This window comes from Capra hircus, chromosome 13, assembly GCF_001704415.2.
Source record: "Capra hircus breed San Clemente chromosome 13, ASM170441v1, whole genome shotgun sequence".
In the NCBI taxonomy this organism is placed as follows: domain Eukaryota; kingdom Metazoa; phylum Chordata; class Mammalia; order Artiodactyla; family Bovidae; genus Capra; species Capra hircus.
Window position 1 is genome coordinate 57,475,586 of NC_030820.1, and position 19,738 is coordinate 57,495,323.

Consider the following 19,738-nt stretch of genomic DNA (forward strand, 5'->3'; position numbering starts at 1 on the left):
CTCACATGCTGCAGGGCAGCTAAGCCCGTATCCCACAACTACTAAAGCCCAAGTGCCTTAGAGCCTGTGCACTGAAACAAGAGAAGCCACTGCAATGAGAACCCCACACACTGCAACGAAAAGCTGCCCCTGCTCGCCACAACTCGAGAGCAGTGAAGGAGTGAAAGCTGCTCAGTCACGTCTGACTCTGTGACCTTATGGACTGTTGCCTGCCAGGTGCCTCTGTCCATGGAATTCTCTAGGCAAGAATACTGGAGTGGGTAGCCATTCCTTTCTCCAGGGGATCCTTCCAATCAGGGATCAAACCCAGGTCTCCCACACTGCGGGTAGATTCTTTACTGTCTGAGCCACCAGGGAAGCCCACAGCTAGAGAAGCCTGTGTAAAGCAGCAAAGACTCAGCACAGCCAAAAAAAAAAAAAAAAGTTTCAGAAGAGTCAAACAGGATATATTGAATTGGGGTCCAGACAAAAGGGAGCCCTTCCATTTTGCTAGATATTTTTGTTGACACACTGTCATGGAAGATGGCTCTCAGATTCATTTTATGATCAGAAATTAGAACAAAAAGAAAAATCAGAATCACATCCGGGCTGCAGGGATGTGCTGTGTCACACACAGCAGTCAGACGGGAATGTGGTCCTGGTGGGGTTGAGACGAAGTTGGCAGACAGAAGAGTCTGGCTGCTCCGCTCGACTGCGGCGGCATCTGATCACAACAAGGGACGTGGGTTTCTTCAAGGGTAGATGCCTTGCCTGCAGCAATGACCGAGATGCCAAAACATTAGGATTTAAGCGGGGAGGACTTGGCCGAGCATCCTGGTGTTTAGTCTACATCAGGCTCAACATCTGGGTGATTGGAGACATCTTTGGAGGTGAATGAGCCACGTGATCTGGTCTCATGTGAACACAGCCTGGATCAAGAGCAGAGAAAGAGAAACGCTCAGCAGAGAGTGTTTTCTGAGCAGGGAGAGGAGGCAGTGAAATCTACTCCAGACTCTGCTTGGCTCTGGCACGGCTGTAACCAAGGACCACAAGTCAGGTGACTTAAGCAACAGGAGTTGGTCCTCTCCCAGGGGAATCTGTGGTCCGTCTGCAGCCTATAGGGTGGAATTCTGCCTTGTCTATTCCCGGCTTCTGGTGATTTGCTGGTGATTCTCAGCATCCTTGGCTTATAGATTGCTGCTGTTTAATCACTCAGTCGTGTCTGACTCTTTGCGACCCCATGAACTCTAACCCAGCAGGTTCCTCCGTCCATGGGATTATCCAGGCAAGAATACCCAAGTGGGTTGCCATTTCCTCCTCCAGGGAATCTTCCTGACCTAGGGATTGAACCTACATCTCCTGCATTGGCAAGCAGATTCTTTACCATCAGGCCACCAGGGAAGCTTGTGGATACACATCACTCCGATTTCTGCCTTATCACATGGCTTCTTCCCCATGTCTCTGTGTCTCCACCTGGCCGTCTCCTCCCTGTGTCTCTCCTCTTCTTACAAGGACACCAGTCATATTGGATTAAGTCTCCCCGCCCCAACTCCAGTATGACTTCATCCTAATTTAACTAATTCCCTCTGCAATGACCCTGTTTCTAAATCAGGCCACATTCACAGGTGCTGGAGGTTAGAACTATGACAGATCTTTCTTGAGGGGTACACAGTTCATCCCGTGATGCCCTGGTCCTCTTTTTCTCAGGACCTGAAGAGCTGTGATATCTCTCCTTTATATGTGTGGTCCTTGGGATAGCAGCATGATGACTGAGGGATTTCCTGGTGGCCGTGGTCCATGTGATCCACGTGGCAGGCACCATGCTCAGAGGGAATGATGAGGTGTCTTGAAGGGCTGACTCTTTTGTGTTCTGGCTCTTCCAGGCCAGGCAGCCCGTGAGAGCCTGAGTTTCCTTCTCTGGTTTGGAGGCAAGCCTTAGGGGGCAGAGAACCAAGGAGAAGCCTGGGAGGAAGCTCTGTGCTGTGCCTCTGTTCTCAGTGCCTGATCAGCTGGCTCTGCAGCTGTCTGCAGCCAGGCCCCATCCCCCACCCCCGGGACAGTAGGGAGACCGATCCCTCAGGGAATAGCCTGCAGACTTTATAGAGAACCACGCCCCAAACAAGAGCAATTCTCCCCCAGGGCCTGTGGGGTTCCGACACTGAGCCCAGAACTTGGAGGGGATGGTGGCCCAGACTCAGCAGGAATCCTCTCCCCTTAGCACTGGGTGCCCCAGAGCCACAGAGCCCCTTTAGAAGTGCGCTAGTTGAGGCCTAGCACGCTAGGGTCAGGGAAAGGTTCTGGATGACGGAATCTTGGGCTGGTAAAGCATACCCACCACACCTGGACAGGAAGGTGAGCAGGAGAGGTGTGGATGGGTGGGCCTCGCAGGTGGGTTCCACCAGGTGCAAGTGCCTGTGGCCCACCTCGGTCAAGCAAACACGGGGAGGAACCCACCCCATGAACAGTGACACTGGGACCACCAGGAGGAGGAAGGAGCGTGACGTCATGGAGGGCAGGTAACTGACGTTGCTGCCCGCCCCCTGCCCACCTCAGGGCTGAAGGAGACACCATCCTTTGCTACTCAGAAATGAAACGCAAACCCGCCTCCACAGGCCACGTGCAAACTCTCCCCTCTCCAGCTCCCTGGGGTCCAGCTGGTGGGGCCCAAGGGCCTGCTGGTTGCTCCTCATGGTCCTTTTGCACCAACTGGATGCCCCACTCCCCACGTCCACCCCCATTCGTAGGAACTGGAGCAAAGCCTCAGAGACAGGCAGAGAACTCAAATGCTGACCACAGAGTGGATGTCAAAGGCCCCCAGGGGAAGGACAATGGCCAGCTCAGCTGCTGTCTTTGCTGTAGTGGGTGGGTGGGTGGTTGGGTGGGGTGCGGACCAAGTCAGGATGAGGTTTCTAGGGAGCACTGGGAAACCCATCCTTCCTGGAAATCTGTGCTCGCTGCTAATTTTGTGCTTGTTTCTGCTTTAAAGCTGTTCATATATTGCCGATATTCTGGGGAATGACTGTGGAGGGGTCCTCAGAGCACATTATTCCTCCTGCAAAGCAGGCCCAGGGGTGCTGGGGTACAGAAACACCTGGCCAACCACCTCATCTTAACAAGGATGGTGAGAAAGGGGATGGAAAGCGACAATAAGGGTTTAGACAAATATTTAAAAACGAGATCACATTGTGTCTTTTAAAGCTACCTCTAAAATTTCCAAGGTTTGAAAAAATATTCAGAGTCTATTTTGCCTTATTCATTGCATTAGCCAGGAATGAATGCATTACAAGAATGTTCCAGAAAGGAAGAACTGATGAAAACGTCTAAAGGCTGTTTGGTGTTCTTTTCAACAACATCCCATGAACACGTGTTGGGGGGAGCCTCCATTCTCAGGGGGAGGCCTGGAGCTTGTCCTTTCCTGGGCACGGGCACTGGGGCTGGCGGTCTGCCCTTCCTTGCCCCAGGGGCCAGGGTTTCCATCTGGACTCAGTGTATGCCTTGTTTCGGCCAGTTTAGCTCCTTGGCATACGCCCCTTTGCAGCTTCTGATCTCATCGTCATGCTCCAGACACTTGTTCAGGCCCGGCACCCCGGACCGCCAGCCGATGAAGCCCTGCGTTGTCTTTGGGACTGGGGGGGAGGGCAGCACCTGCAATAGAAAGACAGAGGGTGAGTTGCCTTGGGCCACAGCCACAGGAGGTGTGTCTCCAGAAGCATCAGGATCGGCGTGCGAGACCTGGTGTGGAAAAGACAGAAAGAACCCTGGTACAGGCCACCAACAGACACATCGGTCAATGGAATAGAATAGAGAGCCCAGAAATGAACTTGCACTTCTATGGGCCCTTAATCCACCTGAAAGGAGGCAGGATATATAATGGGGAGAAGACATCCTCTGGGATACATGGTGTTGGGAAAACTGGACAGCTACTCGATGGCTCAATGGGTAAAGAATCTGCCTGCAATGGAGAAGACACAGGAGACACAGGTTTGATCCTTGGGTGGGGAAGATCCCCTGGAGGAGGAAACAGCAACCCACACTTCAGTATTCTTGCCTGGGTAATCCCATGGACAGAGGAGCCAGGTGGGCTATAGCCCATGGGGTCACAGGAGTCGGTCGTGACTTGGTGGCGAAACAACAACATGTGAAAGAAGCAAACTGGTCCACTTCTCACATCATGTACAGAAATGAACTCAAATGGGTTAAAGCTTAAAGCTAAGATCTGCATTCTCACATCATGCACAGAAATGAACTCAAATGGATTAAAGCTTAAAGCTAAGATCTGCGTTCTCACATCATGCACAGAAATTAACTCAAATGGGTTAAAGCTTTAAGCTAAGATCTGCAATCATAAAACTTCTAGAAGAAAACCTTGGCAGCACACTTTTTGATGTTGGTCTTAGCAATAATTTTTTGGATATGTCTCCTAAGGCAAAGGAAACATAACCACATGGGTACTACATCAAACTAAATGGAAACTATCAATAGGACAAAAAGACTGCCTACCGAACGGGGGAAGATATTTGCAAACGTATTCAATTAAGGGTTAATATCCAAATGTACAAAGAACTCATATAACTCAGCATCACAGAAACAAACAACTTGATTGAAAGGTAGACAGAGCACCCGAGTAGACATTTTCCCAAGGAAGATATACAGGTAGTTAATAGTCACACAAAAATGTTCAGTGTCACTAAACATCATACCTGTCAGAGTGGCCATCATAAAAAGACAACAAGAAACGTGTTGGCAATGATGGTGGGATGTAAACTGGTGCAGTTACTGTGGAAAACAGTTTGTTAGAAAAGTAAAAATAGATCTAACAATTCCACTCCTGGATATTTATCTGACGTAAAGGAAAGCACTAATTCAAAAAGATATATGCAATTCTATGTTAACTGAACATGTTAAAGAAGGCTGAGCGCCAAAGTGTTGATGCTTTTGAACTGTGATGTTGGAGAAGACTCTTGAGAGTCCCTTGGACTGCAAGGAGATCCAACCAGTCCATCCTAAAGGAGATCAGTCCTGAATATTCATTGGAAGGACTGATGCTAAAGCTAAAGCTCCAATCTTTTGGCCACCTGATGCGAAGAGCCGATTCATTGGAAAAGACCCTGATGCTGGGAAAGATTGAGGGCAGGAGGAGAAGGGGATGACAGAGGATGAGATGGTTGAATGGCATCACTAACTCAATGGACATGAGTTTGAGTAAACTCTAGGATACAGCGGAGGACAGAGGAGCCTGGTGTGCTGCAGTTCATGGGGTCACAAAGAGTTGGACACGCCTTAACGACTAAACAACAATAAATGTTAACTGAACCATTATTTACAATAGCCAAGATAAGGAAGCAGTCTAAATGCCCATCAATAGATGAATGAATAAAGATGTGGTCTGTACACACAACGGGATATTACTCAGCAATAAAATGAATGAAACCTTCCCACTGGTGACAACATAGGTGGCCCTAGAAAAATTCTTAGCAGTGAAATAAGTCAGACAGAGAAAGACAAGTACTGCATGATTTCACTTACATACGGATTCTTAAAACACAAAGGAACAACAGAAACAGAACCGCAGAAACAGAGAACACACAGGTAGTTGCCAGAGGGGAGGTGGAGGAGGAGAGAAATAGGTGGAGATTAAGAGGTACAGACTTCCAGCTACAAAATAAATGAGTCACGGTAGGAAACGTACAGTGTGGGGAATATAGTCGGTAATTATGTAATATCTTTGTATGGTGACAGCTCATAACTAGACTTGTGATCATTTTGAAATGTTTAGAAACACTGAATCACTCTGCTGTATAACAGGAACTAACAGTGTTGTAGGTCAATCATCTTCTAAAACAAACTCATAGGAAAAGAGATCAGTTTTGAGATTACCAGAGGAAAGGCTGGAGAGGCGGGGGACAGGATGAAGGTGGTCAAAAGGTACAAGCTTTGAGTTATAAGATAAAAAATACTAGGGATGTAATGTACAACACGATAAATATAATGAATGCTGCTCTATGTTATATGCAAAAACAGTTACGATTAAGAGAATAAATCCTAAGAATTCTCATCACAAGGAGGAATGTTTTTCTAGTTCTTAAATTTTGTATCTGTATGAGATGATGGATCTTCACTAATCCTAGTGTGATAATCATTTCATGATGTATGGAAGTCAACTTCTGATGCTGTGTATTTTCTACTTACTCAGTAATGTATGTCAATTATAGCTCAATAAAACGAAGAAAAAAAATCAGAAAAGACAGGAAGAAGAGCCAGTGTCCCTAAGAAAGCTTCACTGAATGTAAGTACGCGCCAACTCGCTGGACTCAGAGATCACATGTTCCCTGAAAGTAATGATTGATCATCAAACATGTCTTTTTATCTCATAATGTTTAACATATTTAATTCATGACCTCCAGTAAAATAACTAAAAGAGCAAAAAAGAGAAACAAAAGCAAGGTGCAGATATATAGAATACTATAGTCCATAGGTGGTGTTTAGTTGCTAAGTTGTGTCTGACTCTTTGTGACCCCAGGGACTATAACCCGCCATCCTCTGTCCATAGGATTCTCCAGGCAAGAATACTGGAGTGGGTTGCCATTTCCTTCTCCAGGGGAGATTCCTGACCCAGGGATCAAACCTGTATCTCCTGTGTCTCCTGCATCGGCAGGCAGGTTCACTACCACTGAGGCACCAGGGAAGCTACAGTTTACAGTGCCCTTTATAAAATATATGGCAATATTTTCAGATGGTAGCCTGGCAGATATAGACCTTCCAGGTATGATTAGAAGGCTATGATATGTGTGTAGACACACACACAAACATTGACACACACAACAAACCATAGATACCGCAGAAGTGAAAAAAACTGATTCTAATTAAAAACCAAAAAGGAAATGGGATTCTATCTGAAATGAAAAAACACAATTTCATTTGTCAATTCCTTGAAATTTGAAAAATTTTTGGAAAATGAGGGTGAATGCTTATGCGAGGTTTGCCTTTCTATTTGAAACAACCTTCTGTTCTCCTCTTATGGGGGGATTTGAACCAAGACAGCAGTAAGGAATATTCGTTCAAGCAGAAGAACTGAGATGAAGAGGTTTAATATGCTTGGGGTTATGAGTTCATGCTTAGCTCAAAGGATCTTTGAATGAGGTGGTGGCAAGAGGGGACAGTCCTGGTGGGCCAGCTGCCACTGGTGGATGAAGCCCCTTAACATATGTTCTTGATGAACTATTAACATTAACCTCCTGAGAGGCCCCATGCAGGGAGGGCCATGAACAGATGCTGGTGGGGCCAGTTTGCTCCAGCCAGCAAGTTCTCCGCAATGCTAGTCCAGACGGGCTGTCAGGCACACAGACTGGCTTTCAAGTCCAGCTTGTAAGAGAAATGCAGTCAGAATCCACCCCGGGAGCTCACACTTCACCCATCAGATTGGCAAAGAGATGAAGACACCACCGTCAACGTGGGTCTAGAGGGAAAATCTGTGAAGGGCAACATTACCACTATCTATGAAAGAGGAAAACGCAAACATGCTTTAACCTGACAATCCACCCCTCAGCATTTATCCTAAGACATCCTAATACCTGCACGTGCATGTACCAAGATTATTGTGGGAGACCGACTGCAGCCCTGTGTGTCACAGCAGATGCCTGGACACAGCCCACATGTCCATCCCCTGAAGACCCATTCAGTCACAGCCCCTCCACACCATGGAAAACTACGCAACAGTGTAAAAGATGGAGGCAGCTGTGTGTTCTGAGATGGGATGACTTGGAAGATAAGCTGCTAAGAGAAAAACGATGTATACAATGTGTAAAATATGGTGTAAATCGTGTGTATTAGCTGCTCAGCTGTGTCCGACTCTTTGTGACCCCTTGAACTAGAGCCACCAGGCTCTTCTGTCAATGGGATTTCCCAGGCAAGATTACTGGAGTGGATAGCCATTTCCTTCTCCGGGGGATCTTCCTGACCCAGGGATTGAAATTGGGTCTCCTGCATTGCAGGCAGATTCGTTACCAGCTGAGCCACCAGGGAAGCCTGTCCAGGGTTAAGGGAAGGGTTATATAAATTATGGTCGATCCGTACAATTAAGAAAAATGCAGTCATTAACATATTAATGATTCAGAATGCTATGGGTAACTGCATGGAAAGATAAATAGGATATATTGTTGAATGAAAAAAGATTACAAAGCAGTCTGTGGAATTTTATTTTAAAATATGTATATATGCATGTGCGTATGAGTGTGTGTGTGTGTGTGTGTGTGTGTGTGTGTGTGTGTGTGTGTGTGTGTTGAAGGAGTAGCTGAGGATAGCACTTAAGAGCAGGGCTCTGAAATCAGACACACTTGACCTTGGAAAAATTGTTCAGTCTTTGTCAGCTTCGGTTTCCTCATCTGCAAAACGGGTTTGATGGCAATTATATCCATTCTCCAGGGATGTTGTGGAAATAAGATAACCATGTAAAGCACTCAGTATGGGGAGCAACTAAAGGGCAATAATAAAAGAATATGAGCTAGCATTTATTGGTGGTACATGGAGGTGTAGAAGGCATATGGAAGAACTCCCCAAAATGTTAACCATGGGTCAGTGTATATATATGGATAGTTTAACTTATGATTTATATTTTGCTGCATTTCTAGAAAAATCAGCAAGTCTCTTTTGCTGTATAATCAGCAGAGGAACCCTCTCAATATCTCAGTGGAATGCATTCTTTCATTCATTCAGCTAATAGGTCGTACCCACTGAGCGCCTAACTCAAACATGCTGGCCATCCCATCTGACCCTGAGGGTGTCAGAGAAAGAAAACCTAGAATCGAACTCACCCATCCCTGGCCTCCTTCATCCTGAGTTTTCATCCCCCTTCCCCACATCGGGACACGGAAGTGCCTGCTCCATAGCCGGATGGAGAGCAGAACCCAGGATTAAAGTGACAGAGAAGGCATGAGAAGGGCTTTCCTGGTGGCTCAGACCATAAAGAATCTGTCTGCAAGGCAGGAGACCTGGGTTCGATCCCTGGGTTGGGAAGATCCCCTGAAGGAGAAAATGGGTACCCACTCCAGTATTCTTGACTGGAGAATCTTATGCACAGAGGAGCTTGGTGGGCTACAGTTCATGGGGTCACAAAGAGTCAGACACAATTAAGCCACTAACACTTTCACTTATCCCATGAGAGACGACCAGGGATATACAGAGCTCAGCAACTTCTAGAGGCATCTATCCCATGTCCACATCTGACTGGTCTTTGGTGGGAATACGGTCTATGTCTTCTCCCCTCTGGATGACCTGGTCACTCACTCAGGAACAAGAGTGACATTTTAAGAAGGCAATTCTCAATATTCGGCGGCCCTGCTTCCCTCTGCAAATCAGGCTCAGATCCCAGTTCCTTCCTCTGGACTCCAAGGTCCTGCACATATAGGGACCAATAACCTGCTGTGTCTCCCATGTGTGGGCTTAGGAAGGACTGGAAACCCATGTCCCTGTGCCCTGGGCACTGCTGTGCCCAAGGCTTGGCCCAGCTGAAGCAACACCCTTTCCGGTGGGGTGGAGATTTCTTACTTAGGAAAACAAGTACTTAAAAAGACTTTGCAAACCTTGATGTAGTTCTCCACTGGGGTCACTGGCCGGATGCGGAACCGCTCAGGAAGCTCGATTTTGGGCTTTGGGGTGGCTGGTTCTTCTTCACACTTGATCAGCTGAAACACAATCCCCAGAGGCAGGGCCCCACAGGTTGAGACCTCAGGAGCTTCCTTTCGCCGTCCCCCCAGAACAAGACTCTTCACAGGTGTGACAAAGGCGGGACTCAGGTCAGTGTTAGAAAGGGGCAGAGTGGGGACGTACAGGCAGCCCAGCTCAGGCCCAGGCTCCCACAGACTGCCCATTTACTGCCCCGCCCTTGATGTGAGAACATGTTACAGGTTATGGACTCAAACTAAAAACCTGCCAGCAAGGCTCAGGACCAACCTCTTAAACTATGAGGACAGCCCCCAACCCCCCTACTTTTAATTTTTAAAGCAATTTTGAACTCTTCAAAATCCTGATTTAATTACACATGAAGACTATTAATACAGATTCTTTTATGCATATCATATTAATAAGGACTCATTTTATGCATAAAATTTCAAATTGTGTAACTCTCCAAGTATTAAGAAAGCTCATTAAGAATGGCATAATTTCAGAGCCAGTGGGACAGGGTGAATTACAAAGGGGGTTTATACTGTCTAGAATCAAGTACGTTTTGAATTATGCTGCCCTTGAGTGATTCTGTCTCCCTCTAGAGAAATGTGGTTTCCTCATGTTGTGTCCTAGGGATCTCATGGAAGGTTGCAAACCGCTGGCCACCATCCTGGTGAAGCCCACATAAGCCCACATATATGTGGGTCTTTATATGGTGTTTTATAAATGGAGCCACTATTCTAGACTCAGACATTTTCATTAAAGCATCTGAATTTCCAGACTCTCTTGAACAATAAGAAAATACAGCTGAGTCTGTCTTTCCTGGGAGCCCTCAGCAGGGTGATGATGGTGCCTCTGGCTGGGGTCAGAGGTCTCTGCTGATGTCCCCAATACTCCCTATTTATTATCTCTGGTCCTTTCCCTCATTTCTTGTGTAGGAAATACCAAGAGTTATTTTCCTAATAATCCTGCAGATGCTCACTTGGCCTCTCCTGTCTTTCCCTCTGAACCTCACAGTCACTCAACGAGGCAGTGAAGACTATCACCCCATTTTACAGATGGCAAGTCCAAGGCTGAATTGCCCTGGAATCAACCAGACCAGCATCTCCCTTTGGTGCCTTTCTTAGCTGTGTGAATTTGTCCTTTTTTGAGCTCAAATTCCTCATGTATAAAATGGGCCTCAAATAGCATCCTTCTCTGCACAGGGGTTGTCTTATGAACTCAACGAGCTGGTTCTGATGAAGCACGTAGAACGTGCCTGGCATGTAGTAAAAGCTCAATAAATTAGTAAATCAAAGGAACTTTCAGGTGTCAGCCATCTTCATCTATAACATGCTGTATAAATTGATTCCTTTGAATTAAATACTTCATAACCATTTATTCTTGAGTCTATAACTTCCAGGGTCATCAACTCTACATTTACCTCCTCGAAGGGTGTTGATAAGAATCCCCAGTTCTGGGCCCAGTTTTGCCGTGCTTCATTTTCAGCCTTCAGGCGATATTTCCTGGGGGGAAAAAAAGTTCTTCAGTGATGTACAACATTTGAAAAGGGTTGACATAGCAAACCCTAACAGGTGCCCTGGGGAGAATTTGACCTTCATTGATGCACCTGGACTGAGTGATGATTCCAAGACAGGGAGAGAGTGGGAGGCCCTGTCGCTGGGGGATTGTCACTCATGAAAGGGAGGCACGTGTCTTAGAACCAGAGATGCTGGATGGATGGTACATCAAGGACCAGACAAGACTGGGGCTGCCTCTGCCCTAGGGGTCATCTCGATACTGGATCCCTTATTTTAGGGGCCCTTGGACCTACAGTAATGGGGGGGGTGTTAAATCATGATGGAGGTACAAGTAAAGTTCCTTTGTTTTCAGACCAAGGACCAGGGCAGCGTGAGGCACGAGGGTGCAAAATTTAAGGAGGCATCCATTCCCAGTTCCTGCAAGGGCAGAGCCAGAACCTGCATGATCTTGACAGGGAGCCCTCCTTAAACACTACACCCCAGGTCCCTCATTTGTTCCACCCTAATCCTGGCCCTGCTTTTGCTGCACACGTAATATAATTTATACATAACTATTCGCGAGCTGAGGTGAGTTTCAGTTGAAGTGCAGGTGTGTCTTTTGCAAAAAAAAAAACTGATTAGACATTTATTCATTTTGATTTTCAAGTTTTCTTTCCTATTTTGGAGCCCGTGTCTGCACCCCAAGCCCCCTCTAATGTCTCAACAGTTTCTGAGGCCCAAGCAATTTCCCCAGGGGCTGAGCACCTAAATCAGTTAAACTACTCAGTCGTGTCTGACTCTTTGCAACCCCATGGACTGCAGCACGCCAGGCTTCCCTGTCCATCACCAACACCCAGAGCTTGCTCAAACTCATGTCCATCGAGTTAGTGATGCCGTCCAACCATCTCATCCTCTGTCGTCCCCTTCTCCCCCCACCTTCAATCTTTCCCAGCATCAGGGTCTTTCCTAATGAGTCAGTTCTTCCCATCAGTGGCCAAAGTATTGGAGTTTCAGCTTCAGCATCAGTCCTTCCAAGGAATATTCAGGACTGATTTCCTTTAGGATTGACTGGTTTGATCTCCTTGCAGTCCAAGGGATTCTCAAGAGTCTTCTCCAACACCATAGTTCAAAAGCATCAGTTCTTCAGTGCTCAGCTTTCTCTATGGTCCGACTCTCACAATCATACATGACTACTGGAAAAACCATAGCTTTCACTAGATGGACATTTGTTGGCAAAGTAATGTCTCTGTTTTTCAATATGCTGTCTAGGTTGGCCATAGCTTTTCTTTCAAGGAGCAAGTGTCTTTTAATTTCATGGCTGCAGTCACCATCTGCAGTGATTTTGGAGCCTCCCCCCAAATAAAGTCTGATCTCACTGTTTCCATTGTTTCCCCATCTATTTGCCATGAAGTGATGGGACTGGATGCCATGATCTTAGTTTTCTGAATGTTGAGTTTTAAGCCAACTTTTTCACCCTCCTCTTTCACTTTCATCAAGAGGCTCTTTAGTTCTTCTTCGCTTTCCGCCATAAGGGTGGTGTCATCTGCATATTGGAGGTTATTGATATTTCTCCCAGCGATCTTGCTTCCAGCTTGTGCTTCATCCGGCCCAGCATTTCGCATGATGTACTCTGCATATAAGTTAAATAAGCAGGGTGACAATATATAGCCTTGGCATACTCCTTTCCCAATTTGGAACCAGTCTGTCGTTCCATGTCGAATTCTAATTGCTGCTTCTTGACCTGCATACAGATTTCTCAGGAGGCAGGTCAGGTGGTCTGGTATTCCCATCTCTTTCAGAATTTTCCACAGTTTGTTGTGATCCCCACAGTCAAAGGCTTTTGCATAGTCAATGAAACAGAAGTAGATGTTTTTCAGGAACTCTCTTCCTTTTTCGATGATCCAACGGATGTTGGCAATTTGATCTCTGGATCCTCTGCCTTTTCTAAATCCAGCTTGAAAATCTGAAAGTTCATGGTTCTTGTACTGTTGAAGCCTGGCTTGGAGAATTTTGAGCATTACTTTGCTAACGTATGAGATGAGTACAATTGTTCTGTAGTTTGAACATTCTTTGGCACTGCCTTTCTTTGATATTGGAATGAAAACTGACCTTTTCCAGTCTTGTGGCCACAGCTGAGTTTTCCAAAATTGCTGGCATATTGAGTACAACACTTTCACAGCATCATCTTTCAGGATTGGAAATAGCTCAACTGGAATTGTATCCTCTCCACTAGCTTTGTTCGTAGTGATGCTTCCTAAGGCCCACTTGACTTTGCATTCTAGGATGTCTGGCTCTAGGTGAGTGATCACAGCATCATGGCTATCTGGGTCATGAAGATCTTTTTCGTACAGTTCTTCTGTGTATTCTTGCCACCTCTTCTTAATATCTTCTGCTTCTGTTAGGTCCATACCATTTCCATCCTTTATTGTGCCCATCTTTGCGTGAAATGTTCCCTTGGTATCTCTAATTATCTTCAAGAGATCTCTAGTCTTTCCCATTCTATTGCTTTTCTTTATTTCTTTGCATAGATCACTGAGGAAGGCTTTCTTATCTCTCCTGCTGTTCTTTGGAACTCTGCATTCAAATGGGTTTATCTTTCCTTTTCTCCTTTGCCTTTCACTTCTCTTCTTTCCTCAGCTGTTTGTAAGGCCTCCTCAGACAACCATTTTCCCTTTCTGCATTTTTTCTTGGAGATGGTCTTATCACTGCCTCCTGTACAATGTCACGAACCTCTGTCCACAGTTTTTCAGGTACTCTGTCTATCAGATACAATCCCTTGAATCTAGTTGTCACTTCCACTGTATAATCATAAGGGATTTGATTTAGGTCATGGTAAAGCATCTGTCTACAATGTGGGACACCTGGTTCGATCCCTGGGTTGGGAAGATTCTGTGGAGAAGGAAATGGCAACCCACTCCAGTACTCTTGCCTAGAAAATCCCATGGATGGAGGAGCCTGGTGTCTATGGGGTCACAAAGAGGTGGATACGACTGAGCGACTTCACTTTCACTTTCTTTTCATACCTGAATGGTTTAGTGGTTTTCCCTACTTTCTCAATTTAAGCCAGAATTTGGCAATAAGGAGTTTATGATCTGAGCCACAGTCTGTTCTGGATCTTGTTTTTGCTGACTGTATAGAGCTTCTCCTTTGGCTGCAAAGAATATAATCTATCTGATTTTGGTATTGACCATCTGATGATGTCCATGTGTAGAGTCTGCTCTTATGTTGTTGGAAGAGGGTGTTTGCTATGACCAGTGAATTCTCTTGGCAAAAACTCTGTTAGCCTTTGCCCTGCTTCATTTTGTACTCCAAGGCTAAATTTGCCTGTTACTCCAGGTATCTCTTGATTTCCTATTTCTGCATTTCAGTCCCCTATAATGAAAAGGACATCTTTTTTGGAGGAGCATGACCCTGCCCATCAGAACAAGACCCAGTTTTTCGTACAGTCAGTCTTTCCCATCAGGAAACTTCCATAAGCCTCTAATCCTTATCCCTCAGAGGGAAGACAGAATGAAAACCACAATCACAGAAAACTAACCAAACTGATCACATGGACCACAGCTTTGTCTAACTCAATAAAACTATGAGCCATGCCATGTAGAGACATCCAAGATGGATGGGTCATAGTGGGGAGTTCTGACAAAATGTGGTCCACTGGAGAAAGGAATGGCAAACCACTTCAGTATTCTTGAGAACCCCATGAACAGTATGAAAAGGCAAAAAGATAGGACACTGAAAGATGAACTCCCCAGGTCAGTAGGTGCCCAATATGCTACTGGAGAAGAGTGGAGAAATAACTCCAGAAAGAATGAAGAGACGGAGCCAAAACAAAAACAACGCCCAGTTATGGATGTGACTGGTGATGGAAGTAAAGTCCGATGCTATAAAGAACAATATTGCATAGGAACCTGGAACGTTAGGTCTATGAATCAAGGTAAATCAGAAGTGGTCAAACAGGAGATGGCAAGAGTGAACATCGACATTTTAGGAATCAGTGAGCACCTAAAGCTGAGTCTTTATTTCCAAAGAAAGTGTAACATGAGACAAAAATATGAGCCATATATGTACTTAAAGTGTTCTAGAGCCACATTTTTTTTAAAAAAAAAGCAGAAACAAACAGATAAATTTAATTCTGGTGTCAATTTTCAGGGGCATGAAGTTTTTGAAATCTAGTGTTTTATGTTTATAGCTCATTCCAATTTGGAATAGTTACCTATCCAGTGCTCAATAGCCACTGTGACATGGGACAGAACAGTCTAAAGGTTTAACTGGCTCTGTTCACCAAGGAGGGGCCCTCTGATTTGGGTCTTGAAGGATAGTAAGAGTTTGTTTGGTGGGGGAATAGAGGAAAAGGCTTTCTAAGCAGAGGAAACAGACCCTGCTATGGTAGTATAATATTCCTACTGTGGGTACTTGGATAAAAATAAAGATTAAAAAAATAATAATAGCATGTATTTATTGCAAATAATACTGGCTTTCCATTTTCAAGAGTGATATAAAGTTTTCTATAAAAAACTGGAAATAGAACTGTCTTATGACCCAGCAATCCCACTACTGGGCATACACACCAAGGACACCAGAATTGAAAGAGACACGTGTACCCCAATGTTCATCGCAGCACTGTTTATAATAGCGAGGACATGGAAGCAACCTAGATGTCCATCAGCAGATGAATGGCTAAGAAAGCTGTGGTACATATACACAATGGAGTATTACTCAGCCATTAAAAAGAATACATTTGAATCAGTTCTAATGAGGTGGATGAAACTGGAGCCTATTACACAGAGTGAAGTAAGCCAGAAAGAAAAACACCAATAGAGTATACTAACACATATATATATGGAATTTAGAAAGATGGCAATGATGACCCTGTATGTGAGACAGCAAAAGAGACATAGATGTATAGAACAGTCTTTTGGACTCTGTGGGAGAGGGAGAGGGTGGGATGATTTGGGAGAATGGCATTGAAACATGTATAATATATATGAAATGAATTGCCAGTCCAGGTTCAATGCATGATACAGGATGCTTGGGGCTAGTGCACTGGGATGACCCAGAGGGATGGTACGGGGAGGGAGGTGGGAGGGAGGTTCAGGATGGAGAACACGTGTACACCTGTGGTGGATTCATGTTGATGTATGGCAAAACCAATATAATATTGTAAAGTAATTAGCCTCCAATTAAAATAAATAAACTTGTATTAAAAAAAGAAGAAAAAAGTTTTCTATATAAAGAAGTTCATTAGGTCAAACAAAGCTAATTTAAAGAAAAATATGAAGTGACTATTATAGAATTTTCAAGGAAATGGTAAAAGTCTTAAGAGATGAAAATAGATAACTGAAGTTTAAGAGGTTAGCAATGATGGTTTGTTGTTGCTAAATATCCCCTGGTGAAGGGAAATGACTACCCAGTCAAGTATTCTTGCCTGGAGAATTCCGTGGACAGAGGAGCCTGGCAGATTACAGTTCATGGGGTTGCAAAGAGTCGGATACTACTGAGTGACTAACACTGCATTTACTTACTTGTATCTAAATTAGTAACTTTCCATATTGGTTAAAACTTCAAAGAGATGGGATATTACCTAGCAATGGGACAGAAAGGCAAATAGAAACATCCATTATAGATGTTTACTGAATATGAATCTTTTAGAAAATGGATTTAATTCTTTAAAACTACTTGTTAAAAAAGCAGGATAAGCAAGAGTAAATGTAAAGTGCTCTCTTTCGAACTGAACAAATACTCAGTTCAGTTCAGTCTCTCAGTTGTGTCCGACTCTGCAACCCCATGAATCGCAGCACCCCAGGCCTCCCTGTCCATCACCAACTCCTGGAGTTCACTCAAACTCATGTGCATCGAGTCGGTGATGCCATCCAGCCATCTCATCCTCTGTCATCTCCTTCTCCTCCTGCCCTCAATCCCTCCCAGTATCAGGGTCTTTTCCAATGAGTCAACTCTTCACATGAGGTGGCCAAAGTACTGGAGTTTCAGCCTCAGGATCAGTCCTCCCAATAAACACCCAGGACTGGTCTGCTTTAGGATGGACTGGTTGGATCTCCTTGCAGTCCAAGGGACTCTCAAGAGTCTTCTCCAACACCACAGTTCAAAAGCATCAATTCTTCAGCGCTCAGCCTTCTTCACAGTCCAACTCTCGCATCCATACATGACCACTGGAAAAACCATAGCCTTGACTAGATGGACATTTGTTGGCAAAGTAATGTCTCTGCTTTTTAATATGCTGTCTAGGTTGGTCATAACTTTCCTTCCAAGGAGTAAGCGTCTTTTAATTTCATGCTGCAATAGCCATCTGCAGTGATTTTGGAGCCCAGAAAAATAAAGTCAGTCACTGTTTCCACTGTTTCCCCTGTTTCCCCATCTATCTGCCATGAAGTGATGGGACCGAATGCCATGATCTTAGTTTTCTGAGTGTTGAGCTTTAAGCCAACTTTTTCACTCTCCTCTTTCACTTTCATCAAAAGGCTCTTTTGTTCTTCACTTTCTGCCATAAGGATGGTGTCATCTGCATATCTGAGATTATTGATATTTCTCCCAGCAATCTTGATTCCAGCTTGTGCTTCCTCTAGCCCAGTGTTTCTCATGATGTACTCTGCATATAAGTTAAATAAGCAGGGTGATAGTATACAGCCTTGATGTACTCCTTTTCCTATTTGGAACCAGTCTGTTGTTCCATGTCCAGTTCTAACTGTTGTTTCCTGACCTGCATACAGGTTTCTCAAGAGGCATGTCAGGTGGTCTGGTATGCCCATCTCTTTCAGAATTTTCCACAGTTTATTGTGATCCACACAGTCAAAGGCTTTGGCATAGTCAATAAAGCAGAAATAGATGTTTTTCTGGAACTCTCTTGCTTTTCCCATGATCCAGCGGATGTTGGCAATTTGATGTCTGGTTCCTCTGCCTTTTCTAAAACCAGGACAAAGCTATTGGAGGTGATGGAATTCCAGTCAAGCTATTTCAAATCCTGAAAGATGATGCTGTGAAAGTGCTCCACTCAATATGCCAGCAAATTTGGAAAACTCAGCAGTGGCCACAGGATTGGAAAAGGTCAGTTTTCATTCCAATCCCAAAGAAAGGCAATGCCAAAGAATGCTCAAACTACTGCACAATTGCGCTCATTTCACACGCTAGTAATGCTCAAAATTCTCCAAGCCAGGCTTCAGCAATATGTGAACGGTGATCTTCCAGACGTTCAAGCTGGTTTTAGAAAAGGCAGAGGAACCAGAGATCAAATTGCCAACATCCGCTGGATCATGGAAAAAGCAAGAGAGTTCCAGAACAAATATTACGATTTTTAAAAACATTGGGTAAATCTTAAAAATAAGCACTCAACCGTCGGCTCTCAACAAGCAAAGCTTTGCAGAGGGCTGCAGAGCCAGATGCAAAATGTTTCACGCCTTTACGGTGCGCCAAAGAGAAGAGAAAGAGAAAGGCTCTTTCGTCAATGTCCCCTTTCCGCAAGGAATCACCACCACCTCCAGCACACGCTCCTAGCGCCCAAAAGTCGACCACTTCCAGGACTTGGTGGGAAAACTGAGGCTGCCAGGTGTGCACACTTTGGGTGGGAACGGCCCAGCCCGCTGGGTTACTGAGTCCCCGGCGTTACCAGATCTCATCCTGGGCCACGAGGTTCATGCGCTCGGCCGCAGCCGTGCTGATCGGTTTCTGCGCCATGCGGCCTGGGGTCTTGGCACGCCCCCGCGCTCAGGCCTCGGGCTCAGAGTCTCAAGTCTCCTGGGAGACCGGTTGCTGAGCAACGAGGGACGCGGAGGCGGAGCCAGGGCCGCACCTGGAGGGATTGGGGCAGCCGGGCTCTCCTCTCCTCGGTCCACAGTCACGGTCTTCGCGCGCCTCCCTGCCCACCAGCTTTGTCCGGGGCTGTCACAACCCTCCTCCTCTGCGGAAAACCTTGGGGAAACCTCACGACCTTACACCCCCTCCTCCTTTTAGACCTGTCACGCAAGTATACTCGCCAGGTGTACCAAGTCTAAGCGTACGGAGCTTAATGGATTCCGTCATAGAGACTCCTGTAACCACCGCCTAGATTACGAAATAGGTCACCCCAGCCCACCTCTTTTGTCGACTTCTTTTAGCATCCTGGTGTCGTTTTTCTCTGGCTTCCTTGTTCCAGTGTTACGTTTGAGAGGTTCATCTGTATTGCCGCGGGTACCCAGGGTGCGGTCACTTCCATGCGGACGGCACTGGGGCCAATCTTTGGGGCCTCCATGAAAATGCTTCTGTGAATTTCAGCTCACGTGGCTTTTGGCTATACATGCATGTGGCTATACATGCATTTCTTTGGCATCCACTCTTTATAATTATCTCCAAATGCAGCTCAAAGATAATACTGCCTTCCGACCCCACACTCCAACCTCTCTTTCATGCCCATCAACACTAATCCCTCATCACTGGGATGCTCATGGGGTGTTTGTTGACTGACCTATTGACTTCCCTGCCCTAGCTTCCATCCCACCATGTTGTCATTGGCCTGGGACTGAAAATGTGTCTAAAACAACAGAACATGCATCCACTTCTTAGGGCAAGGGAAGGTTCCTCTGCTTGAGCAGCTGCAGGGTACACAGGTGTCC

General features: G+C 45.4%; 1 protein-coding gene across 1 annotated transcript; it reads right to left on the reverse strand.

Moving 5' to 3' along the window:
• Window positions 3,222–18,877, reverse strand: C13H20orf85 (chromosome 13 C20orf85 homolog). Its single transcript, XM_005688312.1, has 4 exons — window positions 18,757–18,877; window positions 11,063–11,144; window positions 9,558–9,659; window positions 3,222–3,624 (listed from the first exon to the last, which is right to left on the reverse strand). The coding sequence occupies exons 1-4, from the start codon at window positions 18,822–18,824 to the stop codon at window positions 3,463–3,465; spliced, it is 414 nt and encodes a 137-aa protein (XP_005688369.1). The 5' UTR covers window positions 18,825–18,877; the 3' UTR covers window positions 3,222–3,462.

Bases quoted from the DNA above. Each gene is read 5' to 3' on its own strand.
- C13H20orf85 (XM_005688312.1), bottom strand. From the start codon at position 18,824: ATGGCGCAGAAACCGATCAGCACGGCTGCGGCCGAGCGCATGAACCTC. The intron at 11,145-18,756 runs GTAACGCCGGGG...TTTTCCCCCCAG, and splicing joins GTGGCCCAGGATGAGATCTG to GAAATATCGCCTGAAGGCTG. The intron at 3,625-9,557 runs GTTTGCAAAGTC...TTTCTATTGCAG, and splicing joins CAGTGGAGAACTACATCAAG to GTGCTGCCCTCCCCCCCAGT.